Below are 23,499 nucleotides of genomic sequence, written 5' to 3'. Positions count from 1 at the left end.
ACAGTTCTTTCTCTAACAAACCCCATATAAACCCAAGTTTAACAATTTGTAGAAAACTTCAAAAAAGTGCAACAAATTTTCACCTATGTTTCAAACTTTTTTCTCGGAAGTGTTTGAATTTTTCTTAATACACAGTTTTATAGCCCAATCAATTTCAGTCTGATAATGTGCAAGTTTCAAGTGACTGAAAGTTACCGTTGATTTTTTAGAGTTTTTTTCGCCAAAGGTGTTGCGGTTTTCATCCATATACAAATAAATTAAGTTTATTCATTATATGGAAGCCAATGCGACAAAAAAATTCTAAAAAATTAACGGTAATTCGTAGCCACTTGAAATTTGCACGTTATCAGACTAAAATTGCAGTGGCTAAAAAACTGTGTACTCGAAAAAATTCTAACACTTCCGAGAAAAAAGTTTGAAACTTAGGTGAAAATTTGTTGCACTTTTGAAGTTTTCTACAAATTGTTAAACTTGGGTTTATATGGGGTTTGTTAGAGAAAGAACTGTAGTTTAATTGAAAATTTTTAAAAATAAATAAATAAACATAAGTGGCACACAATATCACTTTGAAATGGCGTGCTATAGATATGACCGATACTGTATATACTAGGAATGTGAATCCCGGGATCCCGGACTTTTAAAGGTCTCGGATATCCCGGGATTCTTGGCAAGTAATCCCGGGATTTTCGGGATTTGTAATTTGCACTGATGGCAATAATAGAAACTCCTTTTCTTGACCAGTATTGGCTATATTTCTTTTTTTATTTAATAATTAATATTTTTGTACAAATGTCATACTTATAACACCGCGCGATAGTAAATTTTAAACACAAATATTAATGTATTCGCGAAACCATGGGCCAAATATAGTAAAATTGCGTTTTTAGTTATTCACTCTGACGTCAGTAATTCAAAAATTATTTAAAAAATTCAGAGAAATGTGCTTAGAGAAGAAGTATGGGTATACAATTAATGAGGAAATCCTGTAGAATTTAAACAGATTCAAGTTTCTGGTGCGGAAGGGCTGGTAAATATTGAAAATGTCATTTTAATATTTTATCCTTGAAATTGTTTTTGAAAAAATTATATGTTAAGGGCTTATATAAACTTGATAACAGCTATGAATNTAGTACTTAGTTTTATTTTTGCTCGACATAATATTCTTAATTTTAAGAGCAAAAATTGTTCAACACGAAACACTATATGGTAACAAGAATGATATAATACAAGATTCCGCATTCCCGGCGGCGATGAAATTTCTCAAGTAAAAGTAAACAAAGCCGAATTGGAGGAGAAAAAAACTGTAAAATAGTAAATTTTCTCAGTAATACATTTTTCGACAGGAAACGTGGTTTCATTACGTTAAATTTTAAAATATATGATTTATAAAAAAATTAATAGCGAAAATTAAAAAAACGGCGACTTTTGTGAAAGTATTAGCAAATTTCAGTGCATCTAACGTTTCTGAGGTGTTGTTTACATTTACTTGACAAATGTCAAAATCGGCAAATCGCAAGTAGCGGTTTCTGTAACGTGCCACATTTGTTCGCTACATCGTGATGTGATAGAACGAAACGCTGACAGAACTCCGCAAGGTTGCAAAAAAATTTATGTTCCATATGGAAGGAACCGCTTTACACTGTCAAGGAAAAAATATCCGAAACTCAATGCAATTTTTAGCAACTTCAATCTAGCACTTTGTTATTCTAAAATAAATTTTTTTAGAGTCTAATTAAAAAGTTTTCAATTTAGGTGAAACCTTACCGAACACACCCAGAAAAAGGTTTAGTTATAATTACCAAGATTTGGTTATAGTGACCAAGTGGCATAGTTGGATATGGCAAAACAAATATATAGTTCACGAAAGTCTGCAATTTACTTGAGACTTCTAGTTGGGACAAAGCTACTTTTCCATACGAACACAGATATATCTGCTGAGAAACCCCGTTTGGCATCAAACTTTATATTTTTAAATTTTTAAATAACTATGCGCGCACCGAAACAACTCGCGGCGATAGCAAAACTGAAACTGAGACAAACAAGACTGGGCATGTCATAGCGCACACTTTTCTTTCGATACCTAGCGCAGGGATCGACATAATGGTCGGCATAAGAGCCTGTAAAGATCTTTCTGGCTGTTCACACATCGAAATAAAATTTCTCTTTCTCAATTTGACAGCGAATTGCGTGCGAAAGACGGAAATATTGCCACGTCTGACACGCTCTATACTAGCCCATTCAAACGATTCAATAAGTGGGACTGTGTGCATTGCTCAGCTGGCGCTCTTCGTATGTGAAACACACATGTGCTCAAAGAGCGCTCAGCATTCTTTAGGGGTGGCTCACAAGCATGAATATGTTCCGCTCTCAAATCAAGTCATGGTTGCCTCAACTAAGATTTGGTAACTATGACTAAACCATTTGTTGAAAGAAAGCTGACCTGCATTAGCAGAGCTTAATAACATCCTTTTATGAACCATGCGTTAAGTTGAATGGAATTTGTAGAAATTTGCTTCAAAGAAATATTTATTAGTATTTACGAAACCCTTCAACTAAATTAACGATTTGGTACAACTTAGATGAATATTAGAAGCTTTGATATATTTATTTATAATTGCCAACCCATGGTTATAGTTCCCAATCCTTGGTAACAGTTCCCAAATATTGTGAAAATTCGGAAACTAAATATCTTTAGTTGTCGAAAGTAATCCTTTTTCTCAGTGCATATATAAACTCGATAACATCCTCGAATTTCGATCTTCAAACTTTGGCAGCTTAAAAATTATCTATTCGTCCTTGTGAATCCAAAAAATTTAAATTTTTTATTATTAATTTCAAACAATATAGAAGCAATTTTTTCGATTCAAATTGTTGAAAAGTAATGAATATCTAAATCTCGGGACTAATTCTGGGATTGTGACAACGCTCTGTGGAAAATTATCATCCCTAGTATATACCTTAATAACTGACCGAGCGTGCACAAGAAAATTGCAATATAAATTAGAACATTACCTACAACATCTGCTTAAGGCTCATTCCACGGTGACGGGTGTGACATTTCAACTCATATTTTAAGGCTTAATTCTTAAATTGTAATACAAAATTCTTTAAGACGTATTTTGTAATAGGTTTCCGAGATATCCACAATGCCTAGAAAAAAAAATTCAAAAACAATTTAATCCGAACGAGCTATCTGATATTTACTCACAGTGAAGGGGTGTGACGAGTACGAAAACCAAATTAGCTACTCCTTACTTGCATCAGAGTTTTTCTGGTAATTATGTCTTCTGCTTATGGTTTTAAATAGTTCGTTGTATAGTTAAATAAATATTCTCAACATTTACGCAAAAGTTGCTAACCGCTATTGGAAATTATAGATTATATGTTGAAATTCGTTCAATTTATCTCATGCACCCATTGCCGTGGTGAATTTTTTGACGTGAGTCAGCTCTGGTGGCTTAACGCACAAAGTTATCATCGCTAGTGCCTTCTGGTCAGCCTTTGCCCATGCAGCTGCAGTTTCTTCTGATGCTGAAGCTGGACATGTCTTAACTTCAACATCCCAATAGTATTGTGTTATTAGAAGACTTTTCATTGTAATTGACCATGTCGCGTAGTTTTCATTATTTAGTTTGCGCTATCGATTACTCATTTTATTATTTACCAACCGACCAACGAATTTTAGAAATTTTTAAACCAATAACAAATCGACAAACGATTTAAACAATTATATTATATATAAAATAAATACTTTTGACCACCGAAAGACGTGTTCACAACTTGCCCTGGGCCCATAGCCTTTGTGAGCATATACGAACAATGGAAGAAAACACGAACGTTCGATAGGACGATATTTATTGAAGTAAAAAGTGAAAAATTTACATAAAGAGAAACTAGGTTCTAATACAATACATACTATGTCTGCAATTGATACACAAACATATGGAAAACTCTACATTGTGATTAAAAATCAATATTTTAATCATGATTAGCTCTATTAAATTTAGCTAATTGATTAAAAACCACTGTATTAAAAATAAAAAATAAAATATTTATTTTTCTCCCATAAATCCTAGGCATATACATACTTTTTAAAGTTTTCAAGATTTGGATAGCTTCAAAAAAATATTTTGGAAATAAAAAAAAATAAGATTTCGATATCTATTAAGAAAATTCTTTACTCTAAATTTAGGTGGCAACCCTATTCCGAAATACAAAATAAAAATTTGTATTACATAGAAGCATGGCAAGCCTCATGGAAAATATTTTCTGACCAAAGTTCTCAACAATACTTTTCATTTGATATCCATATTGCGATGTTTTAGATAAACCGTGTAGAATCGAAAATAAATGGCAACCTTACACTATTATCATAAGAGATAACATTTTGTGTATAGGGAAAGCGTTGTTTAAGAACCTTCTTTTGGTACCCATGAATAGTGATATTTTATATTTTTTTCTAAACAAAAAATTAAATAAATATGCTATTCAAAATACCCATATTATGATGTTTTAATAAATTAGTAAAAAATTTTGAATAGCTAGCAACCTTATACGAGTAATCTCGGAGATAATGCCTATTCAGATAGCCTTAGAATCCAAAACATTATCTGTGTACAAAATCATCAAAATCGTTAGAGCCGTTTCCAAGAACTCTATGGATATATGGGCAAATCTCGGAAACCGTGTGCTTTTGTGTCACTCACTTTTAAGTTAATTTTATTAATGTAATTTTTCTTTTTATAAAAAACTTGGGCCATTTTGAAAATAAATGAGACGAGTTCTTGTTACTTATTTAATTTTATTATTTTAATAATGTCATTTTAAATTTTATAAACAATCCAAGGCGAATTAATATAAGGTGATAGCAGGAGAACAAAAACAAAAATTTACATGTATTTTGTTTTTGCTTTGGCGGCATAAACTATCAAAATCTGTGAGTGTGTGTTTGCGGAAATTCAAACAAAATTTTTCAATTTGCCATTAGAAGCCGTGAGGCGAAACACATATACAAAATCAGCTGATCTAGTAACACCACCTTATATAAATTCGCCTTGAAACAATCAAAGTAATTAAAATAACAATTTTGATGTGTTACTTTGGGTACATTTTGTACGTTTTTCGAGTATAACCTTTTCAGTGCAAAACGGAGATATTCAAAAATCATATGTGCTCCTCATTGGAAATAAACTGTAACAATTTGAAATCTGTCACTCGTAATTATCAAAAAGCTAATATCACAAGTTCTTTTTCATTTTACACTTTCAGCGATTACTAAACTGTTCTTATTTGTTTATATAAATATTAACTACTAATTAATTATTAATTAATTAAACACCATACACCTATTCGATAGAATTGAGATATTAACAAGTAAAGAAGTATAAGTTCGGACGAAAACGAACTTTATATATCCGGCGTTGGTATCAAATATCGTCGTTTCAATTTTCTCTATGCATGATAAGCAAGCGTATGTTTGTCGATTTCAAACGTTTTCGATAATATGCTGAGTTAGACTAAATAATATGGTTAGCCCAAGTCTGGTAGAAATCGATAAAGTGGTCATAAAGTGGGCGGTGCCACGCCCATTATCCAAAAATTTATAATAATCTAATTTTACGCTAAGTGGTTATCGCAATAGTCGAGCCAATTAGCTTCAATAGTTACTGATTTATCGCAGTTTTCGTGTTTCCGTAAAATACCGTTATATGGCGGGTGGGCGTGATATTCTATATTGGCAGTAATCTAACTTCTTAATATGTAAGCATTCCGAAATCAAAACGAGACGGTCAAGTACCGTTTTTATGGATGTATGTATATGTGTTGTGTACATGTTTATTTATAAACGTATGTGTACGTGTATTTCTACGTGGTTATTTAAATATCTGTACTGTAATGTTTTCGGACCGTGCTAGTTGTTATTGCCTATATAGGAGTATTACATATATGCGTTACGCCCATTTTCTAAACATTTCATAATATTATTTTTTACCAAAATTCTACTTCACATACAAATTTTCAACTATTTGGACGTAATATTTACTGAAATATCGTAGCTCTTGCATTTTTCGAAAATACCGTTATATGTGAAGTGGGCATGGTTACATTCCGATTTCGTCCATTTTCAATACCAACCTACCTTGTATAAAGGGCAACCTACATGCGAAATTTCGTGGAGATATCAATATTTGCTCGAGTTATCTTGTACACGGACGGACAGACGGACAGACAGACTTGGCTTAATCTTTTCATTCTGAACATTTATGTATACACATTTGTCTATATCTATCTCAATTCGTTTTGGCTGTTACAAACAACTGTTATGTGAACAAAATTATAATACTCTTGTGCACAAGTTTGCCCGGGTATAGAAAAGGACATCATCGCATATCTAATAATTAATCATCGACGAAAATCACATTACCTAAGACAAACACTGGAACCAGACAGAATGAAAAATGACATTGAAGATGGCACAACACCGAAACCGGTTTGTCTGCAAACCAAGCTTGACAAGGGATGATAAAATTCGTTCCAAAATAAATCAACAATAAGGACCTTCATTTACAAAAAATATTTTATGCAAAAAAAAAACATTGCCAGTATTTAAACCAAGAGGACGATCTAAAGGATGTAAAAACACGGTCAAAGGTTTTCCCAAAAAAACAGGTAAAAGGACCAAGGATGTTTACAAAAATGACAAGCATGGAAAAATGTTCTACAATATTGAATTGGCAAAACGAGCTCTACCAGGGTATCATTTAATTGATGAGGACGAAATTGAAACGATGTCTGAAGCAATTACAAATGCAATTATGGACGACAACGTAAATATATTAATTACGAAAAAATATTTTACGGCTGACGGGTGAAAATTCGTTGAATCATCATTAAATTTAAAATATTGCAAATCTTCTAATGCTCACTGTGTAATATAGATTTAGAGAAAACTGTTGATGCTGATGTAAAAAATATACCACCTGAGAAGGTTTGATCGGCAGCGATTATTGTCTCTTTTGGTACCATTTGCATTGTGTGGGGTTAAAACAACTCTTAAAACAAATAACATGGATGTACAACATTACTTTCATGAATATTAAGGTTGCCAGAATTTTTTAACATGCCAGGTGGACAAATTCTCCACATTGAAAACACAACACATTTTTTATATTTATTTTAACACATAAATAACAAGTAAATAAACAATTCAAAGTTTCTATAAACACAAGTCGAAAAAGTTAATAGTACACTGCGTTGCATAATTATAAGACCGTTACATATTTATTTTTAACCGACATAAAAAAGTAGGTTATCAATTCGTCGGAATATATTTTTGGTATGTTAGCGCATACATTCGACCACCTCCACCGATATCGATAATTAATTTTCTATAGGAAAGGTAGTGTCCTACATGTGGTCCCATACTAATTTGATTTGGATGCGATCATTGGATCATGAAAAAATTAACGGTGCTTGAGGGTAATTTTTTAGAGAATTTAATGCCCTACAAGAATATGCCTTTGAAAAACCTTTATCCCTTTTTTATGTCTTTTCTTAACGGTTCAAAAGTTATAACATTTTTAATGAAAACAATTTTTTTTACATGTTATTTACATAGAAAATTCAAATGCCGACCGACAACTTTTAAAATTGAAATAAAAATGTTTCCAAATGGGAGAATTTCCTTTTCAGTAAATAGGTCATTTTAGGCCATAAATTCGTCAGGTTGGTTGTTTTAATAATAATAATAATAGATTGGCGCTTACACATATGTTAGTGTTTGGCCGAGCTTCTCCTCCGACTTGTGGCGCGCGCCTTGATGTTGTCACACCTACAGTTTTACGCTGACCCCGAACGGCGATTGTATTTTTATGAGAAGCTGTTTTTCATGGCAGAAAAACACTCGGAGGTTTGCCATTGCCTGCCGAGTGACGACTGCTGTTAAGAAAAAAACCTTTTTCTATATTTTTTTTGCGATGTTGCTTTGACCAGGGCTTGAACCCAGGTGCTGATGAGGGAAAGCGCGCACTGCTTACCACTACACCTCAGCGGCCAAAATAACAGCGGTTAGTTATTTTGGATCACCCTAATATATATATACGAAAATTACTCCTTTACAGTGATAAGAATAAGTGGCAAATTTTCCGGAAAAAACCTCCGAAAAAAAGTCTGGATCCGCCGCTGGGCCTGTGGTATTTTTGATTATGTACTTGGATGTGAAATAACACATTTTCTTAAAAATTTTAAGCTTATTTGCGCTATAATGTAACGAACGTACTTGTTTTAAGCCATCTTGCAAATGCTTTATCAAGATAAAAAATTCCCACACAAAAATATTGCCATTGATAAAACTTACACATATCTGGCAAATAAAATGACATGTGGTAGGCAATAATTTTCCCTGTGAAGACGCGTCGTTAGCTAGTTTTCAGTGTTGTAAAAGGCCGTTCGCACCAGGCGATTTTGCGTTCAACTCACGCACGGTTACACGAAAAACAAATTGAATGGCTAAAAATATCAAAATATGAAAAAATATCAAAATATTCACCATAGAAAGGCGTTTGCATTGTTCAACTTTGCATTCTACTTTTGGTTGAACGGCCTTTCAACTAATCGCCAGTTGGTCGCCAGCCAAAATTTAGCCATTCTACTTTTTTTCGTGCAACCCTGCGAGAGTTGAACGCAAAATCGCCTCGTGCGAACGCCTTTTGAATGGTAATACGGCTTACCTACAACAGCGGAAATAACTTTGTTCGATCCTCCAATTACCCACCCCTTTCCCACGCGCACATTCTTAATTCAATTTGACAGTTCTCTATCTCTGTGTTTTGTTTGTTTTGCTTCACTAAAAAATTTGTGCAAAATTTAAGTAATTGCTTTGCGTACTTATAACAAGTGCCAGTTTTCATTTGTAAACTGGTTTCGATAAATGTCCGATAAAAATTAGAGACGGCAGCGATTTGTTCGTAATTCGCATGGTAATTGGATCTGAATGACCAACAAAATTTAGTATGGCGGATTACGTAATTCCAAGGGTAATTGGAGTGCGAATTACGAATAAGAGAGCAAACTACGTAATTCGCGTGCAGTGGGAAAGCCGTATTAGATATTATTTATTAGGGCTAAAAGGCGTTTGTACTGTTCAACTTTCAAAGGCGGTTAGTTGAATCAAAAGCTTACATCATTTAACTGAATGTTGAACAATGTAAACTCCTTCTAAATGCAATGATTATGTACGATTATGAAATAATAATATTCTGAACGAAATTTTTGGCAAATTTCATCACTGCTATAAAACTTGAGACGGAGGACAAGGAGGACATTTTTGCTCAAAAGAAGGACAGAGAAGGACAATATTTTTGAGGAGGACAAATCACGTTTGAGGATGACAATTCTCCTCAAAGGAGGACGGTTGGTCAGCTTAAGAATATGTCTATTTATTTCTTACAGCGAAATCGACAAAACGTATGAAAAAACAACTCAACAAGAAAGTAAAATATTTTTTCTTTTCATCTGAACAATTTTATTTTGTGGATTTTTAACATATCTTTTTCGACTATAGATATTCATCCGGAAAAATTCAACTTCAAATGGAATTCAAAAAAAAATTCAATTTGAAACTCAATTGGCTTAAAATAACATATTAATTGCGCAAATTTTCCCAATGAAAAACAAAAAATTCCGGACGAATAATTAAACAATAATAATCCGGATATTCCGGTACAATAAGAAATAAGTATTCGTCCGGAAGTTCCGGATGATTAGGGACAGCCTTTTCGAAAACGGTAAACTCGATTTTTTCCAGAAAAGCGAAAGCTAAAAAATTTTTTCTTCCACAACAAGAATGCTACAATTAAGGGCATAGTAAAATAGTGGATATCTCAATTCTATCGACCTGGTGTATGCTATCAAGTTAGCACTACTTACCAGTTTTTCTTAAAAAAACGAAAACTTCAAAATTTACAACAAAAAAGCTAGAATTAATGCCGTTGCAACATTTTCAATATCTCAATTCTATAGAGTAGGTGTATGGTGTCAAGTTAGCACTACATACCATATTAAAAAAAAAATAGAGCTACACATCTTTTTTCACAACAAATTTACAACAAAAAAGCTACAATTAATGTGAAGTGGTGAAGTGCCGTCGAACCGATCGAGTGTTGCCGTGTGACGCGATTTTTGCCGAAATGGTATAAGATTTTAAAAACTTTGCATCACATTAAAAACACAAACTGGTAATTAATGTAGTTTTTATAACGAATATTTCAGGTCAGTAATATTCCTATAAGCGTAAAAATGTCTGGTAACACAGGTGAAAGTGCAATTTTAACATTTAGAATTTAGCGCATTTTAGCATTTTTAACGAATATTTCAGGTCAGTAATATTCCTATAAGCGTAAAAATGTCTGGTAACACAGGTGAAAGTGCAATTTTAACATTTAGAATTTAGCGCATTTTAGCATTTTTAACGAATATTTCAGGTCAGTAATATTCCTATAAGCGTAAAAATGTCTGGTAACACAGGTGAAAGTGGAATTTACCATGATAAAAGCATGCTTACACATTGAGATGTTAGCGTACTACCAATATAGAAGTATTACATATATGGGTAAAACCGTTCTCTCAATGCGTCGGCCATGATTTTTTTTTTGATGTTTGCCAACATTTTAAAATCGTATAAAATTGAGAGTAAAAATTGGATATTGTTTAAAGTTGTTGTTGTTTGAGATTGAAAATAAGAATGTGTGTGTAAAATTTTAAAATTAAATTGCTTGCAAACGTCAAGAATTTGAAAAATTCCTCTGAGCGGTTCTACCTTCCTATTTGTTTTATCATGGAATTTACCATGATAAAAATATAGCAAGGTAGAACCGTTCTCTGAATTTGNGAGCGGTTCTACCTTCCTATTTCTTTTATCATGGAATTTACCATGATAAAAATATAGCAAGGTAGAACCGTTCTCTGAATTTGTCGGCCATGATTTTTTTTGAAGTTTGCCAACATTTTAAAATCATATAAATTGAAAATAAAAAAATTAAATTGTTTGGAAACGTCAAGAATTTTAAAAGTGACTCTCAGCGGTTCTACCTTACTATATTTTTATCATGGAATTTACTACATTCTCTGCATGATAAAAACATTACAAGGTAATTTAATTCTCTCAATTCGTCGGCCATACTTTTTTTTCTGACGTTTGCCAACATTTTAAAATCGTATAAAATTGAAAATAAAAAATTAAATTGTTCACAATTGTTGTTGTTTGAGATTGAAAATGAGAGTGTGTGTGTGAGTTTGAGTTTTGAATTTTTAAATAATATTGCTGGGGGGGGGGATGGATGTGGGGGTTCTGACATATAGTTCGCTCTTTAACAAAACCCGTGGAAATTCATGTTTCCAAATTTCAGCAGTCCACTTGCAAAGGCGCTATGTAAAAAACTTGTATTTATACGAATGTTGGTAAAGAACGAACTATAAAAAACTAACGAAATTAAATAACAACTAAAATAATATTTTAAAACTTGTCAAAATTTGGTGCGGGTATAATTTTTTCGACTACTGTACGTAAGTTGGCTATGATTACTCGGCCGTGATATCATAGTAGCACAGTGCCACTCATATTTGACTTACAAACAAACTACGGGCAGAAATTTCAAGATTTCAACCCGGTTTTTATGAAAAATTTTATTTTTATCAGTATTTTTCTTTTAATCAAAATATGTTGAAATAAAAGTGAAACTAAAAAAAAAAATTTGCCAGAAAATCGTAGTAGTAAACTATATGTTTAAAACACAAAACAGACAAAAAAACATGCGAAGAAAAAATATATAAAAATAAAAATAAAAGACCTGTAAATATGTAGGGAAAAACATATCTTATCAAAATTATATAAACAAACTATCTTAAAATTTCGATTTCTGTCATCATATGTACTTAAATCTAGTCATTCATACTATCTATAATTAAAAAACAAGAAAATAAAAACTGAGTTCACCAACTCGTCGTTAAAGTACAAATTTTACATTCACTATTCTTTTGTTTTACATTATTTTCAAATGTATTCTTATCATAGGAGATAAAATTGAAGACAAACTAGGGAAAATGGTTCCACAGGAAACCTATCGTTAAAATAGTTATTTAACGATTTTTTATATATGGGTCATTCCATTGAAAAGAGGAAAACGACATAAATTTAAATATGCCCTAATTATCTCTATTTCAGTAGTAGCCTCTTTATATATATATATTATATTTCATTAACCTGTGGGAAAATATTAAAAATTAATCAAAAGAAATTGTAATTTTTGCATATGGAAACTTTTATTTCATGCATGATTGCTTTACACCAGTCACAAGGAGATGTCCCAGCAGTCACAACTTTAAATATTTTTTAATATTTCTACGAAACCACATTTTTATTGAAAATGAAAGCGTATAATTCATATTTTACAATAAAAACACATCGTTCGTGAAAATTAAATGTTTTGGCTAAAATTCATCTTTGAGTGCACAAGGGTAAAATAAAGTTATTTTCAGTGTCCCACCCGTCACATTCATTGAAATGATAGTTACATAAAACTAAAAAATCGTTTGGTATTTTTGTTAAAGCAATTTTATACATTAGCTATCGTTGTATGTTAAAACATATCTTTCGCTGTTGTATAAGTTGCAACGACATAGGTAAATTGATCACATTCTGGACTAAAATGTCCCACTAGTCATAATTGAATGGCCCATATATTAAAATTACATTCCTGTCAATGTATGTATTATATCATAAGTATAATTGTGGTTTGTTCATTTATGCTAACACAATCCAAATCTTGCTCGGAAACTCACGTCAACAGTTACGCTGGCAGTTCATCAACCCAGCTGTATACGTTTAAACGCACAATAAGTTTGTAAATCGTCTTAAAAAAGACGTCAACACATGAACAACCTGGTGTCGTAGGGANATTGCTAACACAATCCAAATCTTGCTCGGAAACTCACGTCAACAGTTAGGCTGGCAGTTCATCAACCAAGCTGTATACGTTTAAACGCACAATAAGTTTGTCAATCGTCTTAAAAAAGACGTCAACACATGAACAACCTGGTGTCGTAGGGAGTTAGCTGAAAAACTCCCGACCATTTAAGGAGCCATCGCTTCTACAACCAAAAAAAATAAGCCTCGCGCATACGTGGCCGGCTAGTAACAAATAATTATAAAAACCATAAAAGGAATTGAGACAAGAATGATAGACTGCAATACAGCGAGCGTACCAGTTTGACAGAATAAAAAATAGCCAAAGTTCATAGAAAATAAGGATTCTGGCTATGTTTATGGTCCTATGTTACATCCTATGTACTGCCATGTTTGTACGAAAAATTGTTTTTGGACCAGATTACAGGGCGACTCTTTTAAATTAATAAAAGAAAAAACTGAAAATCGGTATTAATAGCCCAATTCTGTATCGGTGACCAAATTTTTTTTACTCGCAAATTTAAACATTTTCATATCGACTGCTGAGTGGAAGATCGACCTATCTAGGCAGCCAGTTCCAAAACGCCCTATCTCAAAAATCTTAAGAAAAACGTCCTATTTCAGAATTTGGTTGAAGAACGTCCTATTTCAGAATTCGTTTCAAAAACGCCCTATANGAAAAAACTGAAAATCGGTATTAATAGCCCAATTCTGTATCGGTGACCAAATTTTTTTTACTCGCAAATTTAAACATTTTCATATCGACTGCTGAGTGGAAGATCGACCTATCTAGGCAGCCAGTTCCAAAACGCCCTATCTCAAAAATCTTAAGAAAAACGTCCTATTTCAGAATTTGGTTGAAGAACGTCCTATTTCAGAATTCGTTTCAAAAACGCCCTATATCAGCACATTTTCAATACATTTTGAAGTGAGAGAGGGCATTTTTGAATCGAATCCTGAAATAGGGCGTTGTTCAACAAAATTCTGAGATCGAGTGTCTTTTAATAAAATTCTGAAATAGAGTGTTCTTGAAAAGTTTTTTGAGATAGGGTGTTTTTGAACTGGCTGCCGAGATAGGTCGATCTTCCACTCAGCAGTCGATATATGTTTCCGTAATAAATACTGTGCCAAGAATTTGTCAGTGATACAGAATAGAGCAGTTAATCGATACAAATATGAACAAGTAAGAAAGTCTTAAGTTCGGGCGGAGCCGAACATTAAATACCCGGCGCAAGTATTAAATATATGTTTTTCACCTTTACGAAAGCTACCACTAGATGGTAAGCCGGGGTGCATCAATTTTGAGTAAATTAGCGTCCTTAAATTTCGAATTATTGAAGTTTCAAGCATTTCTGAAATTTACCGTTATATAAAAAGCGGCCGTAATTTTAGTTCGATTTCAATAATTTTCAACGTTTTGCTTTTATTTGGCAAGCACAATAAAAATACCGAGTTTGGTACAAATTGGTAGAACGGTTACCGATATACATATATGTGATCATAAGTGGGCGGTGCCNCTGCAAACATCAATTTTGAGTAAATTAGCTTTAATATTTACTGATTTATCGAAGATTTAGTATTTCTCTAAATTACCGTTATATGGGATGTGGGCGTGGTTATTGTCCGATTTTTTAAAGTTTCGGCGATTTTTTATGCTGTACCAAGGCCAACAACTGTGCCAAGTTTGGAAGAAATTGGTGCAGCGGTTACCAAGATATACACATGTAACCATAAGTGGGCGTGGCTACGCCCATTTTCCAAAAATTTATAATATTCTTATTTTTCGTCTAAAACTTATTGTAAATATCAATTTTGAGTGAATAATCTCCAGTAGTTACTAAAATATCGCAGTTTTCGTATTTCTGAAAATTACCGTTATATGGGAAGTAGGCGTGGTTATTGAGCGATTTTAAAAATTTTCGGCCATTTGGTATGTTGTGCGAAGGCCAACAACTGTGCCAAGTTTGGAAGAAATTGGTGCAGCGGTTACCAAGATATACACATGTAACCATAAGTGGGCGTGGCTACGCCCATTTTCCAAAAATTTATAATATTCTTATTTTTCGTCTAAAAATTATTGTAAATATCAATTTTGAGTGAATTATCTTCAGTAGTTACTAAAATATCGCAGTTTTCGTATTTCTGGAAATTACCGTTATATGGGAAGTGGGCGTGGTTACAGTCCGATTTCGCCCATTTTCAATACCAACCTACCTTGGATTAAGGGAAACCTACATACCAAATTTCGTTGAGATATCTCAATTTTTGCTCGAGTTATCGTGTACACGGACGGACGGACAGACGGACAGACGGACGGACAGACAGACATGGCTTAATCGATTTCTCTATTCATTCTGAGCATTTATGTATACATTTGCCTATATCTATCTCGATTCGTTTTGGCTGTTACAAACAACCGTTATGTGAACAAAATTAATATACCCTTGGCCACAAGTGCGCTCGGGTATAAAAATTGGGACACTTATACGTCCCGCCTTTTAAAAAATATTCAGCGAAACAATTTTCTCAAAATCGGTGCAAACGGTCACCACATTCACACATATTTTTTTTGTACCATTAACAGATACGTAGAATTTTGAAAAAACGTCAGTCATCTTCGATACGAGTTCCATTTTGGGAACGTCGGGACGGGAACTTTTAATCGTTATACACTTACCATATAACATTTGTGGACAATATTTGTATAGGGTTCAAAAAGGTATTGCCGATGAATTTGTGTTAATTCAGAGCCTACTACAGTTTTTATGATAAAGAAAGTGTCTCCAAACGTAACACGGGGAACACCCATATGAAAACATGTAGTTTAGTTTCACAAAACACGTGTTTATTTTTTCTTTCTAAGTTTGAACCAATGGTGTTATAATTTCTAACTTCTTCAACGTTTTTTTTTTTTTACAGTTTCCAACAAGCCGCCATACGTTATCACCGAATCTGGTTACGCCGGTTTCTTGGTGCCGATAGATATATATTTTCGTAACCGCGATGAGCCAAAGCGTATACAATTTACTTACGATTTAGATTTGCAGCAAACTGGTCCACCACATCATCGGTTCGAGGTGCAAAAGTTTGTTTTCGACCATGTTTCGGAGGATTTTCGACAAAAGCTGCTCAAAGGAGGCGGCATACCAGTGACTGGTGCAGGCGTAGTTGGCGGTGGCGCCGTACCCCCGACCAATACCCCGCCGAATGCTGCTATCAGTGATGAAGGTGGTGGTATGATTAGCAAACCAAAACTGAGTAGCGGCGAAGCAGTCGGTGGTAGCGGCGGTAAAAAACACAAAACTCGCGTTGATGATTCCAAGAGTAATTCGTTTGCTAATCTCTTTGGTACACCAATAAAAAGCGGCTCTAGCAAACATTCGCCAGATGCTAAGAATAACAGTTTGAATGTCGGAGGCGGCAAAGGGGTACCTCACGCAAGCAGCGCAAGCGGTGGTGGCGGTGGTGGGGTAACACCTAACTCTGGCAGTAGCAATGCGAACAACGCTAGTGGCAAGGAGAAGTCCATTAAAGAACGTGACAAGATGAGCAGCTCGTCAACGGCTTCCGCCGGTAGTAGCGAGAAGCCACGTGAAAAGTCTGAAAAGAAAGAAAAGCATAAGTCGTCATCTAGCCCACACAAAGAGCCGCGTAGTGAGAGCAAGAAATCATCCGGCGAGAGTAGCAAACATGAAAAGCGCGAAGAATCGAAGTCGAAGAAGGATAAGTCACGAGAAAAAGAACGTGAACGCAGCCGAGAGAAAGCTGGCACCAAACGATCGCTTAGCCCGAAAGCAAGTACGCGTGACGTTAGTGCCCCAAGCCCGAAACGGCCGACTCCACCCCGATCTTCGTCGTCTGCAAGCGGGCGTGTGGAGGACGTAAAGCCAACGAATAGTAGCAACAAAACGGAGGTTAAGGAATCTAAGTCCCGCGAAGATAAATCTAGCTCAAGCGGCAAGAAATCTAAGAAAGAAAAGAAAGACAAGGATAAGGACAAAGAACGCGACAAGGAGCGTCGTGATGAGCACAAAGAAAAGCATCGAAGTGTCGAAGGGAAATCAAAGGATTCAAAGGAAGAACGTCATGGCGTTGCGGCCAACGTTGGCCCTAGTGGAGGTGCCAGCAATGTAGCGCCTTCAACGGCATCTAATGGGAACGCTGTAGTAGCGGAAGCTAAAGATCTCAAAGGCAAGCAATCTCCCGCGAATGTGAACGCCAAGAAGGCAGACAAAGATAAGGCGGAAGCAGCCAAGTTAAAGAACAATGATAAGACTGTCGATAAAACCGCGCCGATTGTTTCGGCAAACGGTACAAATACTCAGGCAGCTACTGCACCGGCTGGCAGTGGTGATAAGAAACCAACCGGCATTTCAAGCACCCAAGGCGAAAAGGTAGAGAAAGAGAAGGACAAAGAAAAAGAAAAGGAAAAGGAGAAAGAAAAAGAAAAGAAGTCGCATAAGCACAAGAAAAAGGACAAGAACAAAGACAAAGATAAAGAACGAGATAAAGAGCGTGACAAAGAGAGACACAAGGAAAAAGACAAAGAAAAAGACAAGGAAAAGGAAAAAGAAAAAGAAAAGGAAAAGGAAAAGGAAAAAGATAAAGATAAGGAAAAGGAAAAGGATAAAGATAAGGATAAAGAAAAGGATAAAGATAAGGATAAGGAAAAGGATAAGGATAAGGATAAGGAAAAAGAGAAAGAGCTAGTGGATGAGAAGATACGCCCGGAAAAGACCCGGGAATCTAATGCGAATGTAAATGTAACGACAACCGCAGTCACCGTAGATCCCGCTGCTACAGCGATTACAACCGAAACACCAGCACCACTTGGACCGCCCAAGAATGAACCGAGCAATGCAAACCCCGCCCTTAACGCTGCCAGCAGTGTCGCAACCACTAACAGCAGCAGCACTGCAACAGCGGCCGCTGCACCAACAAAGAAGTCACAAAGTAAAGAAAAGAAGTCCAAAGAGAAAGCATCCAAAGAAGAAAAGCGCAATGCAGCCGAGGAAGGCGAAGTGGTGGAGGTCCGAAGAAGCACTAAAAATGCTGCTAAAAGTGCTAACGCCGCCGCATCAGTAACATCATTGGCAAGTACCCCTACTGTCCCATTAATGAGCACCAATACCGCTACCAACAGCAACACCAATAATGATATGGGCGACGGCGCCAAAGCACATTCGCCAGAGGAAACCCCACTGCCGACGATAACCGCGGAGACAGCTGCAGGAACAGGCGCTTCAAAGACGACCTCTTCTACTGACCCTGCGCCCGCCGCTTTGCAATCGGATAGCTCGAATAGCAGTTTTCTGGATATACCACCAAAGCCGGTGGTAACCACAAAGCCGACATCATCGCCCACCACCAAAGCGGAGGTGACACCAGCAGCAAAGCCCGAGAAGTTGGCAGCCGCCAGCAGCAAAGAGTACAAGCAGCGTGGCAGCGAACGTAATGCAAAGACGAAAGATGGCGCCGACAAACAAGATAAAAAGATAGAAAAAGGAGAAAAGAAACGTCGACGAAGCTCTGTGGCAGCTGCCACCGTATCAGTAAACACGTTCATAGAACCTCCAATCAAGCAAGCCAAAAAGGAGGCTAACAAAGCGGCACGAGATCAAACGAAGTCGCCTGCACTGCGACACAGCCGAGCCGCTAGCATAAGCGGCCCACTCCTCGGCATCAATAACAGCAGCAGCAGCGGCATTAACTCGAATAACATCGGCAATGGCAACAACAGCAACAATGCGCCCTCGCAAAACAATAGCAGTTCTGCTTCTACTGAGGCACTCAATAGTGGCGGGGCATTTTTGCCGCCTCCCAATAACACGACTGGCACCAGTGTAACTAGCTCGCCAGCCCCTCCAGCCACCGCTACTACCGCCAATGCCAACGTCAGCAACACCAGCTCAAATGTTGCCGCAACTGCGAGCGTTTCGACAGCTGCTGCAGCAGCGGCAGCGCCGCTGGCACCGCCTCACCCACTGCGACCCGCATCACCGGCTGCGCCTGTCGGTGCGGCGGCCGCAGAGGCTGCAAGCGCCAACAGCGGTGCAACGCCCACGCCTGCATTACCAACTGAATATTTAAGCGAATTGCAGGAACTACATCACAAAATAATGACGCTACAAGATAATGACGAGTTGCAACAGGTGGTCGAGATGATTGCGGCAACCGGCTGTTACGAGATTACGGCCAAAACGTTTGATTTCGATCTATGCAAGCTGGATCGCAGCACTGTGCAGCGACTGCAAGAGTTCTTTGCGACATCTGTGTCGTGACACAAAATACATGCCTAAAATGGAGAAGTGCCTCGCAGCGGTGGCGGCTGGAAACGGAGCCAGAACGGCAGACGTGGCGAAAGGAGTGCCGACAAAGCAGCTCGTCTGTCTGCTATTCAAGCCAACAATTACCAACTAGCAAAAATTAAGAACAAGAAAGACAAAAAACAAAAGCCGGAGAGTACAGTGTAGAGCGAATTAGCGGGTGATGTTCAGACGGTGAACTTGAAGATAATATAGTAGTAAATAGTAAGAGGCTTTATTANCACGTGGCGAAAGGAGTGCCGACAAAGCAGCTCGTCTGTCTGCTATTCAAGCCAACAATTACCAGCTAGCAAAAATTAAGAACAAGAAAGACAAAAAACAAAAGCCGGAGAGTACAGTGTAGAGCGAATTAGCGGGTGATGTTCGGACGGTGAACTTGAAGATAATATAGTAGTAAATAGTAAGAGGCTTTATTAAAAGCGATTGGAAAATGATTAAATAATTGCTAAGCGATAGTAAAAACGCTTACTTTTTTAGCACTAGCTCATATGACACACCTACATGCACACACACATCACACAAGACACATTTGTAAAGATGCGTTGGATGCAAACGAAAATATTATTCATAAATACTGACCTGATGATAGCGTTTTTTCAATTCTAGGTTGATAACTGATAGTTATCAATGAAATTGACAAAATAATACTGTGAATAACAAGAAGGTCGCTAAATATCAAGAGAAAACTGATAGTTATCAACCTTTTGGTTATTCACATTTTTCAATTTGATTGGTAACAATCAACTTTAAACCGAGAAAGGATAATCGCGATAGGGGCCATCGCATTATGAACTCATTTGTACTCAAAATTCTGCGAGAAATACTTATAACACTTGCAAAGAATGAGAAGCTGTTCATATGATAATTGTTAGTAAAGTTATACGAGTTTAATTTTAGTAAAGCAAATGAAGCTTACTTTCAGTAATTAGACTCCTTTATAGTTTAATGAGAAAAATGTATGTTATTCCTTTATTATAATGTTATGGTCTTTTTCGTTTTTGTTTATACTAACAGTAATATGTTTTTAACATCAAGTATCCAAACTGTTTTCTTTACCTCAAAAAAATTTAAACTAAAAGATAGGCAAAGTCTATACCAATTTATATATATATTTTTTTATGGTACATATATTGAGCTCTAGTAATGAACAATGAATTCATTCGGCCTGATCGCAAATTTCATATGAACAAATGTTCCTAAAGATTTTAAAGCAAAATAAGTAAAAGCTATTTTTCCAATTTGTTTTTGTATTGCCTGTTAAATTATGGGAACGATTTATTTACATAGAATTGGCGATCAGGCTGATTATTTCTCCTTTGACGACGATGATTACACTGCAGAAATAAGCTTTGTCTTCATTACTTGCCAGTCAATGTGCAGTAAAATTCTCAATTCGCATCAACTTAACACATACAGTATGTACGTGTGTATGCATATGTATACATTTAATAAAACAGATTGCATACTAAACTTTCATTTTGTTCATCATTTGGACATTTCAGAAGACATCTAAGCATTTGAATATCATAAATACTGATCTGATGATCCATAGTACACAGATTCCCAAGTAACTCATCGATTTTTTTAGTTTTAATTCATTAAGTTAATTATAGGTTTTAGTTTTCGTTAAACTAAGAATACTAATGAAGAACTTAGTAAACATCGCACAAGTGTGTATTAAATATAACACTTCCATATACATATATGCATATATTGCTGTACCTACAAAAAATACTACAGGAATGTTGTATTAGTATGTATGTTGTAGTTTAAGACTAGTTTTAATAAAGTTTTTTCTCTCTCTAGAATCTAATTCTTATGTTTTTCAATTTGAACTTTAAAAGCACTTTAGAAAATTGCTAAATAGATTTTGTTATGTAAATTGTTTGAAATAATTTAATTTTGAAACTACTATATTCCTTTTCTTTAGTTGAATGTAAACCACATATGCTATATCAGCTAATTTCTGTTTGGAACAATAAAAGAGGTATTTATAATATATAGGGAAAGAAATATATGTATATGTGACGGGGAATGTTAAAAAGGACACCTACGGGTAGAAAAAGATCTACATATCTTTACTTTTTACCAATTCTTACAGTAGTTTTTACGTCCTTTAAATGCAATAAACCACAGCTTTAGTTTTTTCTCACAAATTCAAAGGTGGACGCATTGGAAAAAAAAAACGTAACTTCAACTTCCTTTTTATCGAAAACTTATCGAACCGAAGGTCCCTTTTAACTTTCTCAGTCACATATGTATTCTAGCACACAGTGTAATACAGCGAACCCGATACCCACGCCATTTTTTTTTAAGACAACTGATACGAGAAAATAAATGTTAATATTTTCTTATTAACCCAATCGGCAAAATTAAATTTTTAGGAGCCCTTATTTCCAATCTACTGAAGCGATATGCCCTCCGTGCTAGATTATTTCGTTACCTTAATATAAAAAGGCCCTATATCGCGTTGTAGCTGAAATGCAAAAAAACCATAACTATCTTAAATTTGTTATTGCATAAAACGATGTGGGGACGTATAATTTGATGAAATGCATCATATTCAATCAAAAAGTGAATTTTGGATTTTTTGTTAGTTACGGTTTTTGTATTTCAGCGACAATGGGAGATAGGGCCTTTCTATATTAAGGCAACGATTTACTCCTCTTTAGTTTGTATGGAATTGCCAGAGTTTCAAGGCCATCTGGTTCAGCTCCCTTAAAAGGGGAAAATTTACAAGAAGTAATAATGATACATTTCAAGTATATCTTTTCACTAGATACGTCTTCTTATATATTTTTTTTTTAATTAAATTCCGCTGCCTTGGAAATACACCTTTTCGTCTGTCGTCGTATTGCAGAGCTGTTCAATGATTTTATATTGCAACTTTCACGTTTTATTGGGAAAGCCCTGTCTTAGAGCGTTTATTTAGAAACGCTCCATATTTTGCCGACTGGGAACTCTTGAGTAACAACATTGTCACACAATTTATGTATACATAAATGAATCGTCGTTCGGAACAACTTTAAAACTTCCTTGATATATCTAACAAATATTCTTTATATTTTTACCCCTTAGAGTATACGGAATTAATATAATGTTGTTATTAATATTGCTTTGTTTATTGTATAACAAGAACTAGGTGGATCAGAGTAATATAATAGTAATATACATATTATGTATGTTTAAGTTATCAATACTTTTGTTTAAATTAAATAATTAAGTAACTTTTTTCAACTTTCTTACATTGTTGTTACTTCAAAATAACTATTGCTCAGATATTTGATCCAAAAATGTTCTCTACATCTAAAAAGAGGTTTTTGATTTCATTTCTTAGGATGATGTGGCTAAACTTTACGTAGACTTAAAATTTATTTTTATTAATTTTATTATTTTGGCCTTAAGTTCGTTCACATACATATGTACATATATATGTATGCACTTAAGTCACTTCAAAGCTCTTGCGCTTAAATGACTGGTTACTTGTATCTGCACGCGTCGGCTATTTGTTCAACTTCACCAACTAATGGTAGAAGGTATTGTCGTTAGTTTACGACGATATAGCGATTTACACGTGCATTCGGTACAAGTAGCCGGTCATTTAAGCACAAGAGGTACCAAGGGACTTATGCTACTTTCAAATCAAACGGCTCACATATACATACTACATACTTAACCCTAGAGTAGTCGCGCCCTTCCGTGAAGCGCGAGTGATCGCGTGAGGAGCATTTTGCCGTCCATATTTAAAGAGCTGTTGTGTTGCAATTAATAGTCAAATGAATTTAAAATTATTTTATTAAGCCAGAATGAAATATAAACTAAGCGAAAGAGCAACATTTATTAAAGTTTTACTATTGTATATAACAACGCTTGATCTTTAAAAATATGTTGTTTGAAAAATAGCATGCAGTTTTTTGCAAAATGCTCGCTAGCACTCTAGGGTTAAAACCATTCTCATGCAAGCTGTGGATAAGTTTCTAATCGTTGGTTTGTGTATTTGCAAAATCATCGCAAGGGTGCAAGATGCAATGCGCACAGTCTTTTCTTTTGATTAAGCGAGGAATATTTCAACACACCCTAAAAGGTATACAGTGTTTATACACATGGCGGTCTTTCTTTTATGAAGATTTCTATTCGCTCGCAGTCCCGCTGCATGAAGCGTTATTGTGTGTGGAATACCCCACGGAGCTACAAATATTGTTTTAAACCTTT

The 23,499-nt window shown here is 35.3% G+C and overlaps 1 protein-coding gene and 1 long non-coding RNA gene across 2 annotated transcripts in view; one reads left to right on the top strand and one right to left on the bottom strand.

Moving 5' to 3' along the window:
• LOC108364587 (uncharacterized) overlaps positions 1-10,219 on the bottom strand; it is a 14,854-nt gene extending 4,635 nt beyond the window's left edge. The window contains exons 1-2 of the long non-coding RNA XR_001847783.1: positions 10,209-10,219; positions 460-470 (exon numbers count right to left, since the gene is read on the bottom strand). This is a non-coding gene — a long non-coding RNA (uncharacterized LOC108364587). The remainder of the gene's footprint in view (positions 1-459; positions 471-10,208) is intronic.
• ear (ENL/AF9-related super elongation complex transcription factor) overlaps positions 1-19,498 on the top strand; it is a 23,775-nt gene extending 4,277 nt beyond the window's left edge. The window contains exons 3-4 of the mRNA XM_017618318.1: positions 15,881-17,579; positions 17,709-19,498. Coding sequence (XP_017473807.1) covers positions 15,881-17,579; positions 17,709-19,242 — 3,233 coding nt within the window. The 3' untranslated portion in view covers positions 19,243-19,498. The remainder of the gene's footprint in view (positions 1-15,880; positions 17,580-17,708) is intronic.
• Positions 19,499-23,499: the final 4,001 nt, after the last annotated feature.

This window comes from Rhagoletis zephyria, unplaced genomic scaffold (assembly GCF_001687245.7).
Source record: "Rhagoletis zephyria isolate East Lansing unplaced genomic scaffold, Rhagoletis_zephyria_1.1 Rzeph_scaffold_01602, whole genome shotgun sequence".
In the NCBI taxonomy this organism is placed as follows: Eukaryota; Metazoa; Arthropoda; class Insecta; order Diptera; family Tephritidae; genus Rhagoletis; species Rhagoletis zephyria.
This window is presented reverse-complemented; position numbering and strand designations above follow the sequence as displayed.